The 21,909-nt window shown below is 45.4% G+C and overlaps 7 protein-coding genes across 9 annotated transcripts; 3 read left to right on the top strand and 4 right to left on the bottom strand.

Moving 5' to 3' along the window:
• Positions 1-1,029: 1,029 nt before the first annotated feature.
• Positions 1,030-2,620, top strand: LOC6592031 (protein farnesyltransferase subunit beta). Its single transcript, XM_002017267.2, has 4 exons — positions 1,030-1,150; positions 1,225-1,481; positions 1,546-2,217; positions 2,279-2,620. Exons 1-4 carry the CDS (start codon positions 1,052-1,054, stop codon positions 2,523-2,525), a joined length of 1,275 nt encoding a protein of 424 aa, XP_002017303.1. The 5' UTR covers positions 1,030-1,051; the 3' UTR covers positions 2,526-2,620.
• Positions 2,621-2,690: 70 nt separating this feature from the next.
• Positions 2,691-3,878, top strand: LOC6592030. Its single transcript, XM_026995211.1, has 4 exons — positions 2,691-2,858; positions 2,925-3,092; positions 3,149-3,367; positions 3,471-3,878. The coding sequence occupies exons 1-4, from the start codon at positions 2,750-2,752 to the stop codon at positions 3,839-3,841; spliced, it is 867 nt and encodes a 288-aa protein (XP_026851012.1). The 5' UTR covers positions 2,691-2,749; the 3' UTR covers positions 3,842-3,878.
• Positions 3,844-4,333, bottom strand: LOC6592029 (28S ribosomal protein S33, mitochondrial). Its single transcript, XM_002017265.2, has 2 exons — positions 4,175-4,333; positions 3,844-4,112 (listed from the first exon to the last, which is right to left on the bottom strand). The coding sequence occupies exons 1-2, from the start codon at positions 4,292-4,294 to the stop codon at positions 3,891-3,893; spliced, it is 342 nt and encodes a 113-aa protein (XP_002017301.1). The 5' UTR covers positions 4,295-4,333; the 3' UTR covers positions 3,844-3,890.
• Positions 4,334-4,462: 129 nt separating this feature from the next.
• On the bottom strand, positions 4,463-8,788 carry LOC6592028 (protein CLEC16A homolog). Of its 2 annotated transcripts, XM_026995187.1 has the most exons (12): positions 8,380-8,788; positions 8,184-8,323; positions 7,970-8,118; positions 7,764-7,906; positions 7,620-7,706; positions 6,773-7,557; positions 6,624-6,626; positions 6,413-6,529; positions 5,888-6,349; positions 5,247-5,820; positions 4,993-5,190; positions 4,463-4,926 (listed from the first exon to the last, which is right to left on the bottom strand). In XM_026995187.1, the coding sequence occupies exons 1-12, from the start codon at positions 8,583-8,585 to the stop codon at positions 4,608-4,610; spliced, it is 3,183 nt and encodes a 1,060-aa protein (XP_026850988.1). In that variant the 5' UTR covers positions 8,586-8,788; the 3' UTR covers positions 4,463-4,607. The 2 variants fall into 2 exon arrangements, with proteins under 2 accessions (XP_026850988.1, XP_002017300.1); XM_002017264.2 differs by lacking the exon at positions 6,624-6,626.
• A 136-nt stretch (positions 8,789-8,924) lies between these two features.
• Positions 8,925-9,914, bottom strand: LOC6592027 (tetratricopeptide repeat protein 1). The gene is made up of 2 exons (XM_002017263.2): positions 9,336-9,914; positions 8,925-9,274 (listed from the first exon to the last, which is right to left on the bottom strand). The coding sequence occupies exons 1-2, from the start codon at positions 9,869-9,871 to the stop codon at positions 8,986-8,988; spliced, it is 825 nt and encodes a 274-aa protein (XP_002017299.1). The 5' UTR covers positions 9,872-9,914; the 3' UTR covers positions 8,925-8,985.
• Positions 9,915-10,189: 275 nt separating this feature from the next.
• LOC6592026 (methionine synthase reductase) lies at positions 10,190-11,654 on the top strand. Its single transcript, XM_002017262.2, has 2 exons — positions 10,190-10,329; positions 10,381-11,654. The coding sequence occupies exons 1-2, from the start codon at positions 10,225-10,227 to the stop codon at positions 11,644-11,646; spliced, it is 1,371 nt and encodes a 456-aa protein (XP_002017298.2). The 5' UTR covers positions 10,190-10,224; the 3' UTR covers positions 11,647-11,654.
• Positions 11,655-11,702: 48 nt separating this feature from the next.
• Positions 11,703-20,594, bottom strand: LOC6592024 (serine/threonine-protein kinase PAK 2). 2 transcript variants are annotated; one of them, XM_026984509.1, is made up of 3 exons: positions 17,854-20,594; positions 17,717-17,789; positions 11,703-14,033 (listed from the first exon to the last, which is right to left on the bottom strand). In XM_026984509.1, exon 1 carries the CDS (start codon positions 19,698-19,700, stop codon positions 17,982-17,984), a length of 1,719 nt encoding a protein of 572 aa, XP_026840310.1. In that variant the 5' UTR covers positions 19,701-20,594; the 3' UTR covers positions 11,703-14,033; positions 17,717-17,789; positions 17,854-17,981. The 2 variants fall into 2 exon arrangements, with proteins under 2 accessions (XP_026840310.1, XP_026840304.1); XM_026984503.1 differs by having other exon boundaries at positions 17,717-20,594.
• Positions 20,595-21,909: the final 1,315 nt, after the last annotated feature.

The following is a 21,909-nucleotide window of genomic DNA, read 5'->3' as shown; positions in this document are numbered from 1 at the left end:
TACGATGTGGCCAAGACGAGTACCAGCTCTCGAAACAAATGGTACAATTGGGAACCACTACTCCATCGGACTGGGTGGGACTGGCCCCCTGGTCCCCCAGTCTCATCCAGTCTTTTTTGTAGTTTCACACCGTTTGCTACCTCATCTTGCAGCTGGGATAAAAGTTAATTTCGCTAGAAGATCCAAGACTACGCAAGATCCCGGTACTTGTTGCGCTCCTGGCTCAGGGTTTCTATTAATTCTGCCTGATGGATTCTGTGGATGCTCGGACGGTCAACGGCTCGACTTTGCAGGCAGTTGAGATTTGATTTTAAATATATTTAAAAATAATTCCATATATTTATTTGTGTGCATATTTTTTTTAGTATATATATTTTTTCTTAGATCTTATATTTAAATATATAATTATTTCACTGAACTGGTACTAAAACTTGGTATTGATAAGTTACTTTTAATATGTATTTGATATACACCACATATAATATATCCATATAAGCTTTTTTCATGTGGTTGGGTAACCTTTTCCACAGGATTAAATACATATGTATATCGCACATTAACGGAACCGGCTTTGAATGATTTTGAAGCGGTATACATGAATATGTCTGTAAATATGTCAATTTAAGAAAATTTCTTTATAAATTACGTTTAATCTTCATATAAAACTAATTAAATAGGGTATAAAAATGCATATACACTCATGTCTTCAAATACCAGCAACATTGCGACTGTTTTTTTGTTGAACTGTTTTGTTTAAGCCTTGTTTTAGCCAAAATACAATAAAAGCAAGGACTAACAATTGGCCAATCTAGAAGAAAAATTATTCATGAATCGTATAAAACTATGTGGGCATGGCTAAATGTTCTATATAGCTAATAATATTCGACGGAATATCAAAATTGAGGAAAATGAATAATTCGTCGATATATTTTGAAAATGAGACCGTATAGTATATGAGGGTCACACTGATCAGCTGTTTATCTCTCAATCGGAATAATTATTTTTATTTATTTCATTTCATTTACAAACATTACAAATAACTAACGGAAGCATGTATTCCGAGGACGAATTACTCTTTCGCAACTTCCAGCAATTGAAGAGCTACAAATTGGACGACGAGAAGTCCTCCACAACCACGTCCAGGGAGCAGGTGAGTAATCGCGGGCAAGGCGGTTAAAAGAAAAAAAAAAACAGATAAGAGCTGAATGGCATGTGTGTTTGCAGCAAAAAACAGAGAGTTCGGTGGAGAAATGTTTCGACCGGTTCGAGGAATTGCAGTCCACCCATCCACGGCTCACCCAGTTTTTCCGGCTAGAGCATCAGTATTATCTGGATGCAATGCTGCGCCGGTTGCCCTCGAACTACGAATGCCTGGACAGCAGTCGACCCTGGTGCGTCTACTGGATACTGCAGGCGGCCCAGTTACTTAGCTTCAATTTTGACGATGAAACCCTCGATAGGGTCGTACAGTTTCTCAGCAAGTAGGTTGCTTTTTTTCCCACTCTGCTTGTCTTAAAAACTTCTCGCCTTCTTGCCTCTTCCTAGATGCCGGGCTCCAACGGGCGGCTTTGGCGGTGGACCAGGACAGTATGCCCATCTGGCGCCCACATATGCGGCGGTCAACAGCCTCTGCATCATTGGCACCAAGAGTGCCTATCGCGCCATCGATCGTCCGACCCTTGTCCAGTTTCTGTTCAGTGTTCGTCAACCGGATGGCTCCTTCCGTCTCCATGTAGATGGGGAGACGGATGTGCGCGGTGCGTACTGTGCCATCTCGTGCGCCAAGCTGCTGAACCTTCCCGATCTGGTGATGAAGGAACTTTTCGCCGGCACCGGCGATTGGATTGCCAAGTGCCAGACGTACGAGGGAGGATTCGGCGGTGCCCCCGAATTGGAGGCCCATGGGGGCTACACATTCTGTGGCATCGCTGGCCTGGCGCTACTGAACGAGGCACACAAGTGCAACAAGAAGGCGCTGCTCCATTGGACACTGCTACGTCAGATGAGCTACGAAGGAGGGTTCCAGGGTCGAACGAATAAACTGGTCGATGGCTGCTACTCCTTTTGGGTAGGAGCCACCATACCCATAACGCAGGCCACGCTGTCTGGCGGCGATAAGGAAATGGAGCACACTCTATTTGATGTTGAGGCCCTGCAGGAGTACATTCTAATCTGCTGCCAGAAGCAAAACGGAGGTTTGATCGACAAGCCGGGAAAGTAAGTAATCTGAGCCCTGCTTTGCTGTACATCTTTTATCTCCAATTTATCTCGATTGCAGACCACAAGATCTCTATCATACATGCTATACCCTAAGCGGCGTCTCCATTGCCCAGCACTCGGAGTCCGCCAGTTGTCCACAAGTCCTGGGCGACACCATCAACGAACTGCTACCCACCCATCCACTATTTAACATCCCACCGAAGTCCGTGGCCGCGGCCGTTAGCCACTTTAAGAATTCCAATGACACAGATTTTGCCAGCACCTCCGATGGAAACTGTCAAGGAGAGCAAGAACAGGATATTTAGGGTCTATAAAAACTTTCTAAAGCTACAGATGATTTAAAATTATACATTTTACAAAAACTCTAAATTTTCTTTAATAAAATCTATTTCAAATAGTAGCGGCTTGTGCTTCTTCTTCCCGATAACTGTAATCGCTGCGTACAGGAATGCATGGCAAAATGTCATCACTACTGTGAATGGAAATTTACAAAATTTTAAATTAAAAAAGAAAGAATTGCTCCGTTTTTATGTTCTCCAGCCACCGCCATTTGAAACGACGCACACCGGACCAGGGTATAGATCGAAGGGAGTATATTGGTCACTTGGTTGATGAATACTACACGACCACCAACGTCGGTGAGTCGTCCATTTGGTTGTTGTTTGAACTGGTATCTCATCTTCCGGTGTTTGTGTGCTTTGCAGAGGCCCTCGAGCAGGTCACTGCGAATTTGGCCAATTTTGCCTACGATCCGATCAACTGGCCGCATCTGCATGAAGCAGAGGCCTTCGATGTGTTTATAGCATCGTTAAAAGTACAAAATCAAAATCTTCAACTGCACGGAATTGCGGCTATCTGTAACATCTGCTTGGGTATGACAAGGAAACAGTTTTCTTTACATAAGATGCATAATTTCTTTATATTGCAGATAAAGCTGCAGCCGAATTGATTAGGGAACACTTGAGCATCATCAGCGGTTTGTTTGTACGCACAGATCACCCGGAAATAGTGCTCCATAGTCTGGCGCTCTTCTATCAGCTCCTTAACGCTGGTCAAGTAGACAAGGAGCTCCTGCTGACACCCCCACTGCTCAAAGGGGTACAAGAGTGGCGGCAAAAGTCCCACGACCAACGAATTGTGAAGCTCTGTCAACTGCTGCTGGAAGACTTCGCTCGGCGCACAGAGATAATCGAGCTACAAAATGTTCCGCCAATTTTACCGCCACCTGAGCAGCCGTGCACCAGCAGCAGCCAGTCTGCAGCAGGTCCAAGTGGTTAAACGGTTCACGCAGAATGATCTGGAGCAGTTTGCCCAGTTTACGGGGGACCACAACTACATACACACCTTGGACTTGCCCGTAGAGGAGCGACGAGTGCACGGAGCCCTGCTCAATGCCGTTGTGGCAGGCATTATGGGAACGAAGCTTCCTGGACCGGGCACTGTGGTGTTGGAACAGAGCTTCAAGTTCCTAAAACCCTGTCGCATAGAAACCGACACAGTGGTGACTGTGCGCCTGCTGCAATCGCGTAAAATCTCAACCGCGGAATACGATTGTCGGCAAAACGATGAAATTGTCTTTGCGGGCAATGCCAAATTGTTGACCCGTAATCACATAGATTAAGGTTTGATTTTGATTAATAAAAAGGTTGTTTTGTGTATTTTATTTATGTCTACTTCTTGGACGCACGCTTGCCCTCTCCCTTCTTGGGAGCCGCCTTGCCACGCAACTTGCGCAAACGTTTCATTTCCTCCTTGAAGTCCTGATGCTCGTCACGGAACAGGCCGTAATCTCGCAGGTTTTTCATCAGCAGATGCGTCTCCACATGCCGTGGATACCAGTTCACGACATAGTCCCGTTTGTGGATGGGCTCTTCGGAGAACATGCGAACCACCTGGAAAGCATATTAAAAGACTAGTAAACACGTTGGTTGCTTAAAAAAAAGCAATGACAAACCTTCATTGACTTTTCGTTGGTGGTGCGTGCCACTTCACCGAAAATGCGATTTGAGAGGTAATTCATGCGCCGGGCATACTGCGTGCCGAGCTTAATGAGCTCCGTGTACTTGTGGGACATCTCTAACTAGTATTATCTTTGATTTAAACACAATTTTCATTAACTTATTTCTTTTTTGTGTCGAAACCAAAATTGCGGTTATGTCATTAAACAAAAACAAGCCACAGCTGTTGGCTGGTGATGCCAACTCGTTGACTTTTACGAGTAGAGCTGCCAACGCGGCTGAACTTAAATTCGTCAAATCAACTTTTTATTTGTAACGATTTAAATCAAAAAATCAAATTAGAGCATGTGCCACCACACCATATCAATCAATTGGAATAATAAAATGTAAGCAACCATCTAAATGTTAATACTAAACTTTACAACTAATTTAAACCGTTTCTATGGCGCCCTTTCGCCTGCTATCTGAACCGCCTCCGCCGTCAGTCGCATCATTGCCTATGAATGAGGTCTCCTCAGAGCTTTGGACTGGCAGGACTTCTCGGGCCAGGGGCACACCGTTTAGTTGGCTCAACAAGGCATTCGTGCCCACCAGGGAAGGTTCTCTGGGCGATCCACTGTGCACAGAGATCTCGTACTGGAGCACCCGGACGGGTGTATGCGAGCGGGAGGCAGGCGAAGCATTCCCCCGCGAGTGCGGGCTGTTGTTTCGCGAGTGTTGGAAGTCCTCCAGGGGTATCTCTTCTGACCTGAAAGGAAAACAAGACCCATTCGAAGTCAATTTTTGGTTCAATCATTGGGGGTTTATTATGTACCGCGGCCTGGGCATCCTTGGGCTGCTCTCACGCGATCGGTTGCCCGAGCTGCGTGGCTGAGAGTTCTCGCGCGACTGCGACGAACTGTGGCTCCCAGCACTCACACTGGGCGATCTGTCCCGATCTGAGGGGTCCGCCCTTAGAGTCGTCCCATTGGGACTGCGACGACGTGAGCGTCCAGCGCTTTCATTTCGAATGCTGTGGGAGATACCGCAAATAAGTTCCATTTCTAGTTCTGTTTACTGAAGACTTACCCCTCTATGGAGCGATTCTGGGCCATTTGTGTGCGACTAACACCAGCAGTGTTGCTGTTCCTTAAGACAGCAGCGAATCCGGGCACACGATTGGCCGTGGAGAATATGGGGCGATGATGGCCACTTCGGGAACTGCTCCCACTGCTGCTGCCGCTGGGCGCCGCCGTTGTGCCACCCACAGCATACACCGGCGAGTCCATTTGTCCGGGTATCTCTATAAGCTGCGCGATCTGATACATTTTCTTCTGGCGCGCCTTGCTGCGGCCCTTCGTCAGGCGCTGCTTAGCGGCCATGCAGCGGATGTGATCATCAAACAGGAACTTGGCAGAGAGCAGCGGCGTGCGGTTATGTGTCACACCTCCGCGATGGACGGTGATGTGCAGGCAGCGGGAGTCATCCTTGTCGCCCTGGACTTCGACATCCTGCAGGAAACCTACAAACTTGGCGACTCCCCAGCCCAAGAGCTTGGCATCGGGCTCAACGAGTATCAACTGCAAAGCATCGATGACCAGGAAGCGCCTCTGTTTGGTATTATCCTTGGCCACCACTGTGCAGGCAATCAGGTCGCTATTGTCTGTAGAGATTAAAGGTTCTCAGTCAGTCAGTCATTATACCATCCAATCAATCCCTGCTATACTCACTCAGATCGAGGGTATTGTCCACCTGCACCAGCGTCACAACATTCGTCAGCGGCAGCAGTGATTCCCTCTCGTTGAGGAACTTTTGGCACGTGCGACGGAGCAAAAAGTAGACACGGATCGCTCGACGTGCCTTCTCAACCTCACCGCAGGGCAGGCGGCGCGTGAAATTGATGCCAGTGAGTGGCGTGCCCGTGGGCGGCAGCAGAATAGCTGAGTCCATGCACAGAAACTCTACGTTCAGCTGGGCCTTCTTCATCTCGTTGTACTCGTCCTCGAATAGGTCCAGGAATATATCCTCAGACTTGTAGAAGTTGCGCAGGACCAGCATCGACTGATTGCGGGCACTAAATAGCAGATCCTGCTGTCCCGTCGTAATGCAACGCGCCTCATCCGAACTGGGTTTGGTGAAGGTGACCAACAGCTCCAGGGCAATCTCCACAGTAATCAAGCGTATGCGACAGGCTGAACAAAGGATTTTGGCATAAATTAAAACAAAAGAAAGATGAAGGGATATGAGCTACATACACGGCTGGCTGGACTGTGTGATTATATTCAACAAGTGCTCAATCAGGGCTGTCTTGTAGCTGAAAGAACCACGCGTGGATTTTGACAGAACCTGCTCGAACCATTCGTTCTTGATGCCTGTTAGAGGAGAAAATACAATCAAGCATTAGAAAACCCACAGTGCGAACCGTAAACTAATGGATTAGTAAAGCAAATGGACAAGTTTACATACCATCTGAAGGGTTAGGACATGGTACCACAATGTGAAAGTTCAAGACACACAAAGAAGTAATTGAAATGGAGCATGAATCGGGTGATTAGAGCAGTGAAATGTTAGCCCAGACATAACAGAAAGAGACAGAAAGATGATGGGGACCTCACCTCGATTGTGCGACATGGCATAGATCAGGCAGAGGGACAACAGAGCCAGATAATCGTTCTCGGTGCAGTCCAAAGCTTGCAGAACTGTGTCCAGAAACGGTTTCGCCAGCTCCCCAAAGTCCGCCTTACCAGAGCCTGAGGACTTTTGCAACAGCTCCTTCTCCTCATCGGTGATGTTGCGCAGTTTTGTCGCCGCATCCACTTCCGCTTGCGCGTCCACTTCTGTGGTGGCCGGAGAAGACGACTCCACACCACTGTCCTCGCTCAAGGCATAGCTGGAGACACTGGACTGTCCCGTGACCGTGTCCAGTGCTTGTTCGAGGCTCTCATTGGGCTCGCCAAAGCCTGGCACCACAACCTCACGATGCTCTACATACGAATTGAGAATCTCGGCAGCTCCCTCCTTGAACACACTATGATCGCCATTGAGGATGACCCAGGCCAGGGCGTGCACCAGTGGGGCATGCGAGACCACCAGGAAGACCAGCGACAGCAGATAGAGGGCCACAATGGAACTAACGCGCGGATTGTGCATCTCCTGGATGTCAATATCGACATTACGATTCAGCACAGCCGCCAGATTCTGGGTGACGAGCGCCAGGGAGGGCGGTGGTGGTGCTGGCGTCAGGGAGAATATGTACAAAGGCACAAAGAGCTTATGTAGCAGATGCTCGGTGAGCACTGCATTCAGATCCTTGATGTCAAGCAGTAGAATATCGCTCAGATAGTGCAAATGATCGAGATGCTCGGCCACCAGGTTCGACAGCTTCTGGTTTGATTGGTGGCTGAAAAGAAGATGGGGGAAAGGTAAGTTCCGATGGGGAGATTGAAGCAAGGTAAGCCTCACTCTATATCTGTGCGCACGCAGGTGTCCAATTCGAGGATGTGCTTGCCAATGAACCACACCAAATTACTGAAATAAGGAGCTGCCGTTCTGAAAGATACAAATCCATTAGTCCTAACATCTAAAAGTGCTCAGAGGAATCCTCACTTGTCTCGGATAAAACGCAACATGCTGGAGTTTTGCACCTTGTAGACATTCAAGGAAATGGTCCGCACAGCAATCCTCACCATAGACTCGGGATGATTAAAGAATTTGATAGCCTCCGTATACAAAGGAAAATCATTCGTGTGCTGCAAACAGAAATGAAACGATTTAATGGAGCCTTGCAAGCGAAAAGAAAGCGCGGGCCAAACCTCATTATAAAAGAAGTGAATGGTGTGGGTGTTTAGCTTCAAGCTGAGCGTCTTCAGGAACAGTATATAGTAGCCCATAACATCCTCATCGGAGAAGTCAAACTTGTGCACCATAATGGAATTTACATGATTATTGCTCAGCAGATAATCTAAAGATAAAGATGAGCTTTAGTCGAGGAGTCAAAGACAAAGACATTTAGGAGGCCCAACTTACACAGAGACGTCTCATTGCGTATATTCTCGAAGAGAATGTTGAGCGTTTGCAGCAGCTGCACACATACAAAGCTCGAGCCGCCACTCTTTTGTCGCATTATGTGCAGGAAATACGAGAGCATATTCTTCTCCAGAAAGAAGCTGCAAGAGCAAACATGAAATTAACCAAGGTTACAGCCGACAGTTTGGGGACATACTCAAACACCAGGGAGTCGTGCTGATCCCCCCAGATCAGTATCTCGGCAATGCAGCGCAGCGACTCCACCAACAGGCCACGATTGCTCTCCGACACGGTTGTGTTTTTCTCCAAAATGCTATACAGGTACTTTAGATGATCCAGAGACAGGCGATTCTTGGGTCGTCCGCCCCAGGGGCCGCCGAACCAGCTTCGACTGCGGAACATTGCTTGGCTGGCTACTGACCACTGGCTAGTGGGCGGGTGTATCGTATTGTTTAATACTCAGCTAATAGCAGTGCAGGCGCAGCATCGAAGTTGTCCGCGTCGCGTTTCTGTTCGAACTTTTCATGCAACGGTTGTAGCAGTGGCGCCACAGAGTCTGGCCATACAAATAGACTAATTACACGATTCTAATTTTGTAATTTGCAAATTGCGATTTTTCCAAAAATGTTTCTTCCTCTTCCCACACAAGTGTCAGCTGTTGCTTCATCGCTATCGTTTATCGGTTGTTGCCAGCGATGCTCCAACTGAGATATTGGTCGAAATAAAAAGTCAAAAACAATCTCGCGATTTTTTAGTTTCTTGGAAACAGTTTTATTGGCTCAATAACACGCACACATTTGAACTAGCTTGGATTCTGATTAAAATTAAAGGAATATGAACCCGTGTTGGGATCCTGGTTCATTTGGAAATTCTGTGTGGACAGGCCGAAAGGTTTTAATATCATATTGCCCAGGTCCTTTAGGTTGGCCATCATCTCGGTTTTGAGCTTCTCGTTCCGCTCATTGATTATGGGCGGCAAACGTACCTGAGCCTCACGCGCTTCAGGCTGTCCGGGATCAATCTCATAGACTTTCTTATAGTCCTCCAGAGCCTCGTCCGGCTTGTCATCCTGTTCGTAGAGCTTGGCGCGTCTGAAAGGGGATGGTTATGCATCTCCAAATAGAGTTTGAACTTTAGATCTGGCAGCCTCACCTCAATAGCACTCGAACGTACTCCGGCCACAGTTCAATGGCCTTTGTGCAGTCATCAATGGCTGATTTGTTGGACTCCAACTTAATTTTGGCAGCTGCTCTGTTGCCATACAGCACGGCCCGCTCCTTGCTGCTGTCCGAGGGACACACGTTCAGGCCCTCTGTGTAGATTTCGATGGCTCGCTGGGCGTTGTCGTTCTTGAACAGCTCGTTTCCCTCCAATTTGAGTTTGGCGGCCTTCTCTTTGTTTGCCGCCAGCTCCTCGACACTCAGATGCTTCTCCAGTTCGCGCAGCTCCTCGAGGCTTATTTCACCATCAGGTTGTTTCACCTCCTGGTCGCCATCGCCGCCGGAAGCAACAGTGGCGGCGGCTGCACCCTCCTCCTCGTCATCGTCCAGCTGGAGCGTGCTCTGCTTTTCAACAATCTCGTCAATTTCTTTCTCATTCAGCTGGGATTTTGTGGCCTCCTTTTCGCAGGTGGTCTCTCCGGTGAGAGCGTCGTGGAACTCGTCGTCGCTGTTGGCCTTGTCTGCCATTTTTAATAAAATTACTCGAAATTTCGTTCCCAGCAATGAATTGTGTTTTGCATGCTTTCGATAGATCTGGTAATCGATTATCAAACTGATTGATTTAGTGATGCCAATTCAGCTGATTAGAGTCATTTTGGGTTCGTTTCCAGAAAACTTTGAATATACAAGTTTAGCAATTCGATCCGTGAATTCGCATCGAGAAAAAATATAGTGCCTGTTTTATGAATAGATAGAAAGTTTTTTGCTAAAAAAAGTTGGTTCTTCCTAAAGCTTTTTGAATCTATTTTTCTTTTTAAAAGCTGGCAGCACTCTCGCTTGAAGTCACGCTAACTGCGAATGTGAAGGGAAAGAGACGCGATATGGGCATAGAAATGACCGACATTGAAGCCTTTATTTTGAATGAATTTATCCCCGCCAAGCCGCTTGACAGCAACCTAGAGGTGGACTTTACCCTCAGGAAACAGGTAAGGATGTCCAGCGTAAATAGAGTCCTCAAACAAACGTATAATTTGCAGCCAAAGTCGGAGAAATGCGGACAGCGAAGATGCGGAGATATTCTAAAATTCCCATTTGCCCAGACGAGCAGCACACTAACAGCGGCCAGCATAAAACACAGCCAGGTTCTAGTGGAAGCTGATAAGGCAACAGAAACTAAGCGTGTGGTGGAACTCACGTTGGAGTCGGACGACTTTGACTATGAGCCAGGGGACACAATCGGCGTACTGCCCAGCAATGCACCGGCAGTGGTGGAGCAATTGTTGAATCGCCTCGGATTGATCGATCAGGCAGACACCATTTGCCAAATAAAACTTGCCTTAAAGTGTGCCAAGAAGAGCGCCAAGATTCCCGCTCACATACCGGACTCGACGTGCCCACGCGAGATTTTCACCCACTGCCTGGCTCTCAATGGTGTTCTCCAGAAGCAGTTCCTTAGCGCCCTGGCGAGCTACACCAGCGATGCCAAGGAGCGCGGTTTCTTGGCCTGCCTCTCCTCCAAACAGGCGACAGCACACTACAATTCGTTGATCCTAGAGCAAGGTCTACGCTTTCCGGACATTCTCGAACTGTGTGCCAGTTGTCAGCCTCCATTGGCGTTTCTGGTGGAGCACCTGCCACGCCTACTGCCGCGTCCCTACTCGATAGCCAATAGTCCTTTGGAGAGCGGCACACAGGAGCTGCGTATCATCTATTCTGTACTGAGTCCCAAGGCTGGAGTGACGACCAGTATGCTGGAGGCAAAATGCCAGCGGCAGGAGCAACCAGCTAAGGTGTTCATCTATCCACGTCTGACCAATACATTCCGCTACACAGAGAAGGATCTATGCAGCAACCAAATACTCATTGCTGTGGGTACAGGACTGGCCCCCTTTCTCGGTTTTCTGGCCCACAAGGAGCATCATCAGAAGCAGCAACCGGCCAAGGGTCAAACCTGGCTATATGTGGGCGCCAAGACCCCGCAAGCTGTTCTCAAACGAAATAAACTGCTAGCCTGGCAACAGTCGTCAGTGCTACAGCGTCTACGTATGTGCCACTCTCGCGGGGAATCTCCCAGCTACGTGCAACAGTTGCTGGAAGAAGACGCAGAGGAGCTGGTGAAGCTGCTACTCAAACCGGATACAGTGCTCTACATTTGTGCCGATGGCGCCAAGATATCCACGTCCATAGCCAGCGGACTCTGCCTCTGCCTGCAGAAGGTTCTCCATCTGGACGAGACGGAGGCCACACGTCAGCTGAAGGAGCTACGCGAACAGGGCAAATACCGCGAGGATCTATGGTTGTAGGGGATGGGTGGGTGGAGAACAATATGAGAAACACAAAAATAATGCTATTGCTTTGGTCGAATAAGTAAATAACGATATATTTAACAACACAAAATAAAAATTACAGTGCAGCGGACTAAACTAAATACATACAATGGTGCGAGGGGCACATCTCGGCATTGTCGGCCTCAATGATAAAAGTGGTGGGACGACAAGAACTAAATGTTTTTCTGTGTGTGTTTAAATTACATTTAAATGCTAGATTGCAAAATAATTCTAAATAAGAGTAGACAATATACGATTACGACTTAGGTTTTTTGCAAGCAAAAAAAATACATGTGCATTTTGTAGAAAAACATAAAAACTTATTGTGGAATTTCTTTTACTTTTTGTGCGTTGCGGTGCGTAACGTAACGGTAACCGAACAATGAAGCTACCATCAAAGCGCCTATCGTTATCGCCCCAATATCCATATCTTCGTACTGTTATCATACTGTTTATTTATCGGCAAGCCATGTCCAGGCCTTGCTCTTTTCTAATATGCTTTCTGTGTCTCGAACTACATTAAGTTTTAATTGAAATAGCGCCAATTCTTGTTGTATATATTACTATGTATAATTACGAATCGATCAAAATTGATGTCAGCTTCTACTTTCACTTCCTTCCTCGTCGTCTCTTTACAATTGCAATAAAAGTTGCGTATAAAAAATTTATGCTACCATTTGTTTTTCGTTTTTTGTAAGACTTAAGTTTCTTTCTTTTTTTATAATATATATTTACGTTATTAATTGCAATCTTTGCTTTCGTCTTAAATGCGTTTTTTGCGAATATGTAAGGTCGGGTATGTCTCGTGTTTCCAATAAAGCCCATCTATCTCTCTTCCAGGGGCCCATCCATCCATCGAATACTTTCTTTTCCCTTCCGTTCGTTGCCTTGCCTAATTAATACTCATCATATTTAAGCTAAACTAAGAAAATCAAGTAAATTTTCGTTAAATCGGTTAAGCTCTTTCAAAATCATGAATGGTATTACGTTTTGTATAAAATTGTATCTATGAACCGATCTGCAGCAGCAGCAGTCGCAGTCGATTGGCTACTAATATCAGAATAGCAAGTAAAAGAATAATCCCTACTAAGAATCCTACTAACAAGTAAGGAAAGCTAACCCAAAGATCCTCAAATGTACTCTTTCCATTCGTTGAGAGGGACTAGCTGGAGAGGGGCATACGTTTTCGGATAAATCTAGAGTTTCCGGAAAGAGCTTCCTCAAGTAAATTAAACTAAGCACAAAACGGATGCCAAACAGAAGTACATATGTATTTCGGCTAAGGTGTGCCGCTGACGATTACTTTCTTCAATTACTCTTTTGGCATTGCTCGTAATTTCCCGCTGGGATTAGGTTTAGTGTATGGATACCACATCTATGGATGTATGCATATATACTCTCTTTAAGGATATTCTTTGTTAATATTTTGTTCTTTTTATAACTTTGACACACACATTACTGATATCAAAACAGCTTCTCCATCTTCCGAATTACAATTCCTGGTCTATCATCGTATTATTCAGTTTGGAACTACATTAACCTTTGCTTGTGCGTATGGCAAATTTGATCGAGAAGAGGAACGGTGATATCTAATTTAAACTGTTTTGTCGTTAGTCTTATGTTTGTACTAATTAAAATGGAATATCGAACAAGTTTTACAATCAATCGATCATTGTGCGGATATCAGCTAATACGTATAGTACATATGCTTCTTTGTTAGTTCTCTAATCTCTGTAATGCTATCTGATATCTGTGTTTTCGTTACGCGAAAGACATAAATTGTATAGATAATTTTGTTGTGTTGTTGTTTGCTTCTAGTTAGTTTTTTTTTCGCTTTGCTGCTGCTAGCTCTAGTCCTAATGGCACTTGTTACACTCTTTTCTCCACTTGCTATGTCTCAAGCTTTACTCCATTCTTTCTCATTTTTTTGTTTTTTTTTTTTTCTTTTTTGGTAATTTACAACAAGTATTGCAAGGGGTTTACTGTGTGTGTTTGCGCGTGTATGTGTGGGAGGGTTTTGTTTTAACTTAGAGACTACGACGAATTTTATGTAGAATTGCATAATGCAGATTTGATAAAATCGCTTAAATCACAATTATGTATATATACGGGTATATCAAGATTAATCCAACTTATGTCCAAAACAGTTAATAATACAATATCTATATCATATGTGTGTGTTTGTGGTCACATACATTTTTACAATGTACGAAATAAGCTAATTTTTTTGCCGTAGGACAATCTAATCTAAGCGATAACTCCTCCCGCTCCATCCGCCGTTCTGCATGAGAGAGCGATGACGAAGACTCCAGTGCGCGGGCACGGCGATGGTTTGCTCTCGGCTGTCACACGTGCTGCTGCTGCTGCAAGAGAGAGAGAGAGAAAAGAGATATTATCAATATTTGTGGGGCTGACAACTTGTTAAAGAAAACAGTACAGTCAACAATTGGGGCATAATTAACATTTCGACCTCTAATAATTGCCATCACCCTGAACATACCCTCGTGTGGTATGCACATATGTATATCGTGTACAAAATCGCACACCAAACCACGTAAAGTGTATTAATCATACAAGTTGTTCTTGTTATCTGCGAGAGACCTGCGTTATCAGTTCTTAACAGTGGAACAGCTGATTAGGTGGGGGAAAAAGGCAAAGTTGGCTAAAAATAGACTGCTTCAATCAGGGGAGGCGACCATTTGCCATTGGGATTCGGTTACAGGTCAGGTGCGACTGCATAATATAATTAATAATGCATTATCATTGACTCTTTATGGCACCCCATCCCCTCAATAGCCCCAAGCCACATACTCTCTTGGGCTATCTGCATAATCTTTTGGTATCATTCAACCAAGTTTTGTATTTCAGTTTTTTTTATATATATATGTATGTATATGTACGTAGTGCGCTGCATATAAATCGGATAGATAGGAGAAACAGACAGAGGAAGGGAGAGAGAACTGTGTTATGCCATGGGAGAGCAATGGGGAGTCAATTATCAGCGCAATAATTGTTTATATTTATCAGCATGTGAAGCGCAACAGCAAGCAACAGCGCACCAGCTCAAAAAGTCACGCTTAAATTTCAATGAAACAACGTCTGACAATATCTGACTGGGGCCTGTGGCATTGTTCCAACAGTTTTCCACACAATTTTCCATCGACAAATCAAAAACAAAACAAAAAAGATAGGCTAAAAGAGGGAGACCGAAGCTTTGGATACTCTCACAAAGTGAACGATCACTGGGAGCTAAATTATATAGTATTCCGATACTTAAAAGTTAGATGCTTATATGCCAGTAGTCATAAGAAGGGTAAAAGGGATTTTGATGCTGATCGGAAATTCTTGCATCAAGTAGTATAGCATAGCAATATATAATTCTCGTACTTGCACCCTCTATCCACTCTCTTAAAAGTTAACTGATTGTTGGCTTTGAATGCAAATGAGAGCATGCTCCAGATTCGAAAGGGGCGGCCAAAAGAAGTTCCATCCCCACCTCAACGGCCTGTGTCATGTGGAGCGCATGTGTGGAGTCCATGTGGATCATGTACCTACAAAATGCATACCACAAAACATAGCATCCAATGAGTCGCACAATAAAGAAATGTGCATCGTAACTGTAATTGTGAATGCAACGAATGCATGCGAGAGCGCTCTGACTGGGTGTGTGTGTGTGTGTGTGTGCATGAGTGTGGATGAGTATGCCGCTGCCAGACATTGGAAACTCTGACAAAATACCCGTTTGTAATGTCGCTGAAAATCATTACATTAAAACACACAAGTTTTGCATTGTTTTATTGCGTGATACAGAGTGGAGTGGGAAGTGGGGGATATTACACACACCCCCGTCTGGCAGTAAAGGAAAAAAAAGAGCCCTCTGAGTCCGCACGCGTTGCGAAGCCCCGAAAAAATAATGAATGAATCATCTGAAATTCCGCACACTAGCTACACCAAAAACAACAAACAATGTGGTTCAATAAACGAAGCACACAGACACGCATACACTGGAGGAAAGACAGAAACCTTTGCGCAAGGTGAAAAATTATCGTTTAGAGGCGCCATTCGAAATCGAACTAAATGTGAATGGGGTTTAGTCATTTCTGGTCTGGTTGTGTTTTCGGGGCGTTTTTCTTGGTCAAAATACAAGACGTTTTGGCAATGCGATAGGGGATTCAGAGACAAATCTATTCATGCTAGAGCGGCTCTGCCTTTCGCTTACTCATACACACACACACATTTAGCACGCGTGGAATTGTACTTTAACCCCGGCATCATGCAGCGGGGCGGGATCCAGGCGGCGCCACTACCAGGAACAGCAGCCGCCGCCGCCGTCGACGCTCCTATAGAACTGCAATATTTGCAATATTCTTATCCCTTCTTTCGGTTTTATTTTCTTGGCATTCAAAAAAACGCAATATCCGCATCTAAAGTGAGCAAGAAGTAGACAGATAATCGGCTACTGTGTGCTCTCCCTCCCACCCCATTTGAGTGAGGCAAAACGGAAAGCAAAAGTAAACTAAACAAATAAAGAGCCTAGAGGAGATCCGGTAGAAAAAGAAGAGGAGGCACGCAGACAAGAGAAGCAAGACCTCTGGCGAGGGGAAAATAACTCTGGATAGGAGGGGGAAGAACACTGTCTAAAGTGGGAGTGGGAGAGAGTATAAATAGCGCAGTGAAGTCGCGACGGTCGTCGTCTTCCCCCCTCTGACAGCTACTGCTGCACAAGCAATTAAATTGAATAAGTGGGAGGGTGAGAGCCGAAGACATGGAGAAAGACAGAATGCCGGGACGGAGACGGAGACGGAGAGGGAGCAACCGCCATCAGAATCAGACTCTCTTTCTTTGTGCAGCTCACACGCACACGCATGGACGACTCTACTTCGACTTGCTCGCTCCCTTCCTCTCTCTCAGCTATCTCTCATATTCTCTTCTACGATCGCCTTTGTTCTTATCATATATTAAAATGCCACGAAAAATTGTCCTAAGAATTTGACAAATTTGCGTCGATTTCCAGCCAGGGGGCTTTACAATAGCATTTATAGAGTGGTGTGATAAGCAAAAGAAAGATAACTTTCAGCTGAAAGTCCGGAAGAGTGTGGGTGTTTTTTCTGTCCGTCTGCTGCATGTGTGTGTGAATTAAAGTTTTTTTTTTATTATTATTATGTATGAATATTATTTTGGCCAGACAAAGCGATATTCCAAACAGGAAATGCGAACGAGCGTGTTAAATTGCGTACTTTGCGTTGTTTGTTGTTGCTGCGGCTGCTGCTGCTGCCACTGCTCTTCTTTCTTTGATTGTATTGTTTGTCATTTTTCAATGGGATTTTTCTTGCTTTTTCAGCAACAAACCAAACTTCATACGTAATACTGTAGGCAAACGAAAAGAGATGACACTAAAAATGTGTGTACTCGTAAACTAACGGGTCATGCTCGCTCTGCTCTCCGGGCTGATGTGAATGCAAGAGAGTATGCAACAGAGTGGGAGGGAGATGGCTATTAGGCTATGAAAAAAGGGAGAACTTCAGTGGTCGACCCTTTAGTTGCTCTTTAGATGATTCATCTTTTTTATTTTCCTCACAAAAACATCTTAGGGGTGATCCATTCCCCCTTTATTATTTAAAACTGAATTCTGTAAATCTGAGCCATTTTTCTGCAAACAAATAGCCCCTGTCCACTCCTTCTCTTCGTTACAAAACTCTGCAAAGTGTCCAAACAACATTCAGACCTCGTGCACACACTGTTCAACCTTGATCGAAAGTAATCTCCAGATACTGATTAAACCTATAAAGATAGCAAACTGCCGCTCTTTGGGGCCGCTCTGCCTGGGCTCTTTTTGACAACTTTCGAACAACGCACTTAAAACTAACTCGGCAGCAACCAATAAACCCAAATGGAATGTTTCCTCATTTGTGGTATTGCGAAAAAAGGTTTCCATTGAAATGGAGATGGGTTCGTTCGCGCATGAATAATCCGAAAAACTAGGGTAACATGTGTGTGAATCCAAGCTACCTGGGAAAAGGGGATTGGGATTGGAATTGGGACTTACCTGTTTTCAACGGGGGAGTTCATCCAGTCCTAGGTGCTGCTGCAGTTCCTGTTTTTGCTATTTTACGGGGTTTCTACAAAGACTATAATCAGCATTCTATTCCAGTTCCAGTTTCTTCGACACAAAATCAAATTTACATTGAAAACTCATTATACACAGGGGCCTGGGCTGGTCAGGGGGCGCTCTGGGTATCGGGATCGGGCTTTTGTAATGGTGGCCTCGATCACGCGTAGAGCAGCCTCGCCGCCCGATGATTGCACATTAACTATACGTTGCGACGGAGGACCTTTTTGGCTGCCTTAATGTTGGGCACCAGGGCCTTGACCTCGCTACAGTCGTTGAGGAAGGGATGGCTCAGCAGCTCATCGGCGGTGGCCCGTCTATCGACCTCCACCTGGAGACAGCGATCAAGGAAGTCCTGCAGATTGGGGCTCAGCTTGTCCCAGCTCTTGACATCGGGCCGTCCGTTGGCAGCGATCAGGTAGAGGGCTCGCAGCGGCGTCTCGTATAGGTAGGGCGGCTGGCCCTCGATCATCTCGATGGCCATAATGCCAATAGACCAGATGTCCACCTTCTTGCCGTACTTCTTTCGCGTGACCACCTCGGGCGCCATCCAGTAGGGGGTGCCCACCATCGTCTGGCGCTTCTCGTCGCCCTCGATATTGGCACAGAACCCGAAGTCTGTCACTTTGACGCACCCGTCCATACCGAGCAGCACGTTGTCCGACTTGATGTCGCGGTGGATGATGCCCTTCGCATGAAGGAAGCTAATGGCATAGAGCACCTCGCGGCAGACGCAGGCGATCTGGCGTTCCTTCATCACAGTCTCGGTGACGACGTCGGTGAGTGGGCCGCCGTCCATGTACTCCATGACCACCCACAGCTGGTCCTCGGGCTCCAGCAGATAGGCATCGAGGAAGTTCACCAGGTTCTTGTGATTGAAATCCTTAAGCACCCGGATTTCGGTGAGTATGAGATCCTTCGAGGACTGGTTCTTCATGTCGATCGTCTTGACGGCCACCTGCGACTCGTTTGTCAGATCGCCGGCAATGAACACGATGCCGGAGGCCCCCTTGCCCACCTCCTGGGTGGTCTTGTAGCGCTCCCGCGGATCCTCGGGATTGCAGATGGCTCGAAGTTCATCGTAGATCTCGGCATCGGTCTTCTGGGCCCGCTTCTCCTTGGACCGGCGCAGTATCGTCTCGTCGGGATTGTCCTCGGAGGCGTCGACATGCTGGCCCGGCGCCGCCGGCTTGATGATGATGGTGTCTGTGTTGATCTTGTGGTCGTCATCCTCCCGTCGCAGGTCGGAGGAGCGCGAGAACTTCTGGGTGACTCGGGGCTTTGGCTTGATCTGTGGCTTGGGCGGCATCGTGTGCGTGGACTTTTTGGGAGGCACTGGCGGTGGCTCCTGTAGGCTGTTGGACATGGCTGGCGCGGCCCTAAGCGTTTCGCGGTGCTCCAGATTCGATTTGAGCTCCTTAAACATCTCATCGAGGGGCCTGTGGCCGTCCAATGGACCATGGGACTGCTGGCTGCTGTCGTTGATGCTGCTGCTGTTGCTGTTCCCCGCGGAGGAGCCGCAGCCGCTGCTGGTCTCCGTTTCGGTGGCCGTGGAGCTGCCATCGTCATCCGACTTCTCCGGATCCTGGGACTTGTGTTTGTTCTTGTAGTTGACATAGTTCTCAATCTCCTTTGACTCCTCATGGATGACATCCTCGGTGATGAAGGGCTTGAACACCTCGGTTTCCTTCTTTTTGATCGAGTAGTTGTAGTACTTGACGGCATGGTAGGCGGCATCGGGATTCTTGTCCTGCTCGTCCCGGGTGATCTGTGAGTTCATGAGCCGCACCCAGGGCGCGGGCAGACCCTCCAGATCGCCCGTTTCCTGGTTGCGGGAGACATGGAAGTGCCGCTGGAAATTTGTGGGTGCACCGATCTCGGAGATCTGCTCCTTTTTCTTGAACCACTTGGCGAAACTCATGTTCGTGATGTTTTTCTGTTTGGGTTTCTGTGCTGTCGGTTTTTCACTCTCTTTCGTTTCTCGTTCTTCCTTTGTCTCCGGCGGAGACTTTGGAATTTTCTTCCAAACGCGATTAGTTACGCTCTCAGCTTGGGAAATTTAACTGTTTTGTTGCCGTAGGTAGTCAAGCAGCTCAGCTACTAACGCTCTCTCACTCGCTCCCCCACACTCTGGCCCAGCCGTGAGTCATAAAAACAGGCACACGCACGCACACTACACTCGTTCTGTTCTGCTCGCGTGTGAATGTAGCGTAGGTGTGTATGTGTGAGTGAGAGCTTCTTATCTCTAACTGTAGTTGTAGTTGCAGTTGTTGTTTTTGTTTTTGTTTCTGCAGACACACACAAAAAACGCAGCAAATTTTCACTTTTTATTGCCCGGCCACTTTCTTAATTATTACGATATTGCAGCCTTAATTCATACAGTAATCACAATTTTCAATTACAATACACAAACACGGACGCGGACACGAACCGAACACGCACACACATCCACATCAAGGGGAGTCGGACACAAAAGGAGTGGCCGTCGTTCTTTCAGTTGTTGTTCTTGTAAATTGGCAGTGCCGAGGAATCCTTTTGCTATATTCAACCATTCGTGTAGGCCATGGTTAAGCAGAACAAATACAAGGCGGCAGGCACTTAATTTTATTATTTTGAGAGTAAAGCTCTGCTTTATAATTAAAAACTTCTTTTAATTGAAAAATACTGAAAATACGCTGCAATCGGCCTGGAGCTGCCGTGTCCTTTTGCTATTTGTGCTTCTTGCCTCTGCTTGTTTCCTTACACACAAACTCACACACGCCAACGCACATATTATGTTAATAATATTAAGTTTTCCGTTCGACGACGCGCCGCAGTTCTTTCCTTTCCAGCTCTTCAAATTTTTACATTTTGACCAATTTAATGCAAGTTTTATTTATCGATCAAATATATCGTCAGACCCTCTGAAATATACCAAAACATACCGTCTCATTTTAAAAATATACCGTAAATATACTGACGAATTCAAGTTCCATTTTACATATTCCTCGTTTTTTATATTCCGTGGATTATTATTAGCTAAATGTAACATTTTGCTATGCCCACATAATTTTATACGATTAATGAATCCATTTTCTAATTGACTAGTTTTTTCTTAACTCTTGCTTTTATTTATTATTTTTGCCTAAAACATTTTGACTAAAACAAGGCTTAAACAAAATAGTTCAACAAAAAAACAGTCGCAATGATGCTGGTATTTGATGACATGATGCACGCCTGGGCCTTTGTATACCCTATTTTGTTAGTTTTATATGAAGATACAACGAAATTTATAAAGACACACCTACATATACATACCACGACACACAACGGCTTTTCATTTCTTGCGACGGCGACTAGCTGGTTTCACTGGATCGCCAACTTCGTCGTTGGAGAATTGAGCAGCGATCCGCCCCACTACAAACAATAAGTATCTTGTATATATTTATTCGATCCTGATTCCTACGGAGCCTGAGATGACAAATATTTCCTCAATTCTATCATATCCTCTTCTCCAGGGTATGAAAATTAGTGCTGCCGGTAATCATTGTTGTCAACCGGTTATTCACCAATAAATACTCGTTTTTGATCTTCCGTCGAATATTCCCAGCTATATAGAACATTTAGCAATGCCCACATAATTTTATACGATTGATGAATCAATTTTTTACTTGATTGGTTTAATTTAAATAATTGCTTTTATTGTATTTCTATATAATGTTGAAAGAAATTTAATAGATTGATGAAATTGATCAAATATACCATTATATACCGATATACCGCCGGCTAAATTTTGTACTAAAAAATACCGAAAAGTAGTAAAAATACCGAAAGCGGTCGTCCTGTTTCCAGCTCTTGAAATATTTAGATTTTGCCCAATTTATTAAAAATGTTAACGTAATGGGAGGAAAAATAGGGTTTGACATTTTGTACGTTAATCTTACACATTATCTTATTGATGATTCAATTTTTTACAAGATTGGCTAATTTTAAATGCTTCCATTATTCCTTTTAAGCAAAAAAGGTCAAAGCCTAAAATGTAAATGTTAACGATATTGTTACAATTTGTATACCTTATTTTATTATATACAAAATTTCGTTGAGATGACAAACTTTCCCTAATTCAACAATATCCTTTTCTCTTAGGGTAT

Source organism: Drosophila persimilis, unplaced genomic scaffold, assembly GCF_003286085.1.
Source record: "Drosophila persimilis strain 14011-0111.01,24,50 unplaced genomic scaffold, DperRS2 tig00000000-arrow-pilon, whole genome shotgun sequence".
Classification (NCBI taxonomy): Eukaryota; Metazoa; Arthropoda; class Insecta; order Diptera; family Drosophilidae; genus Drosophila; species Drosophila persimilis.
The sequence above is the reverse complement of the archived record's forward strand: the minus strand, read 5'-3'. Positions and strand labels throughout refer to the sequence as shown.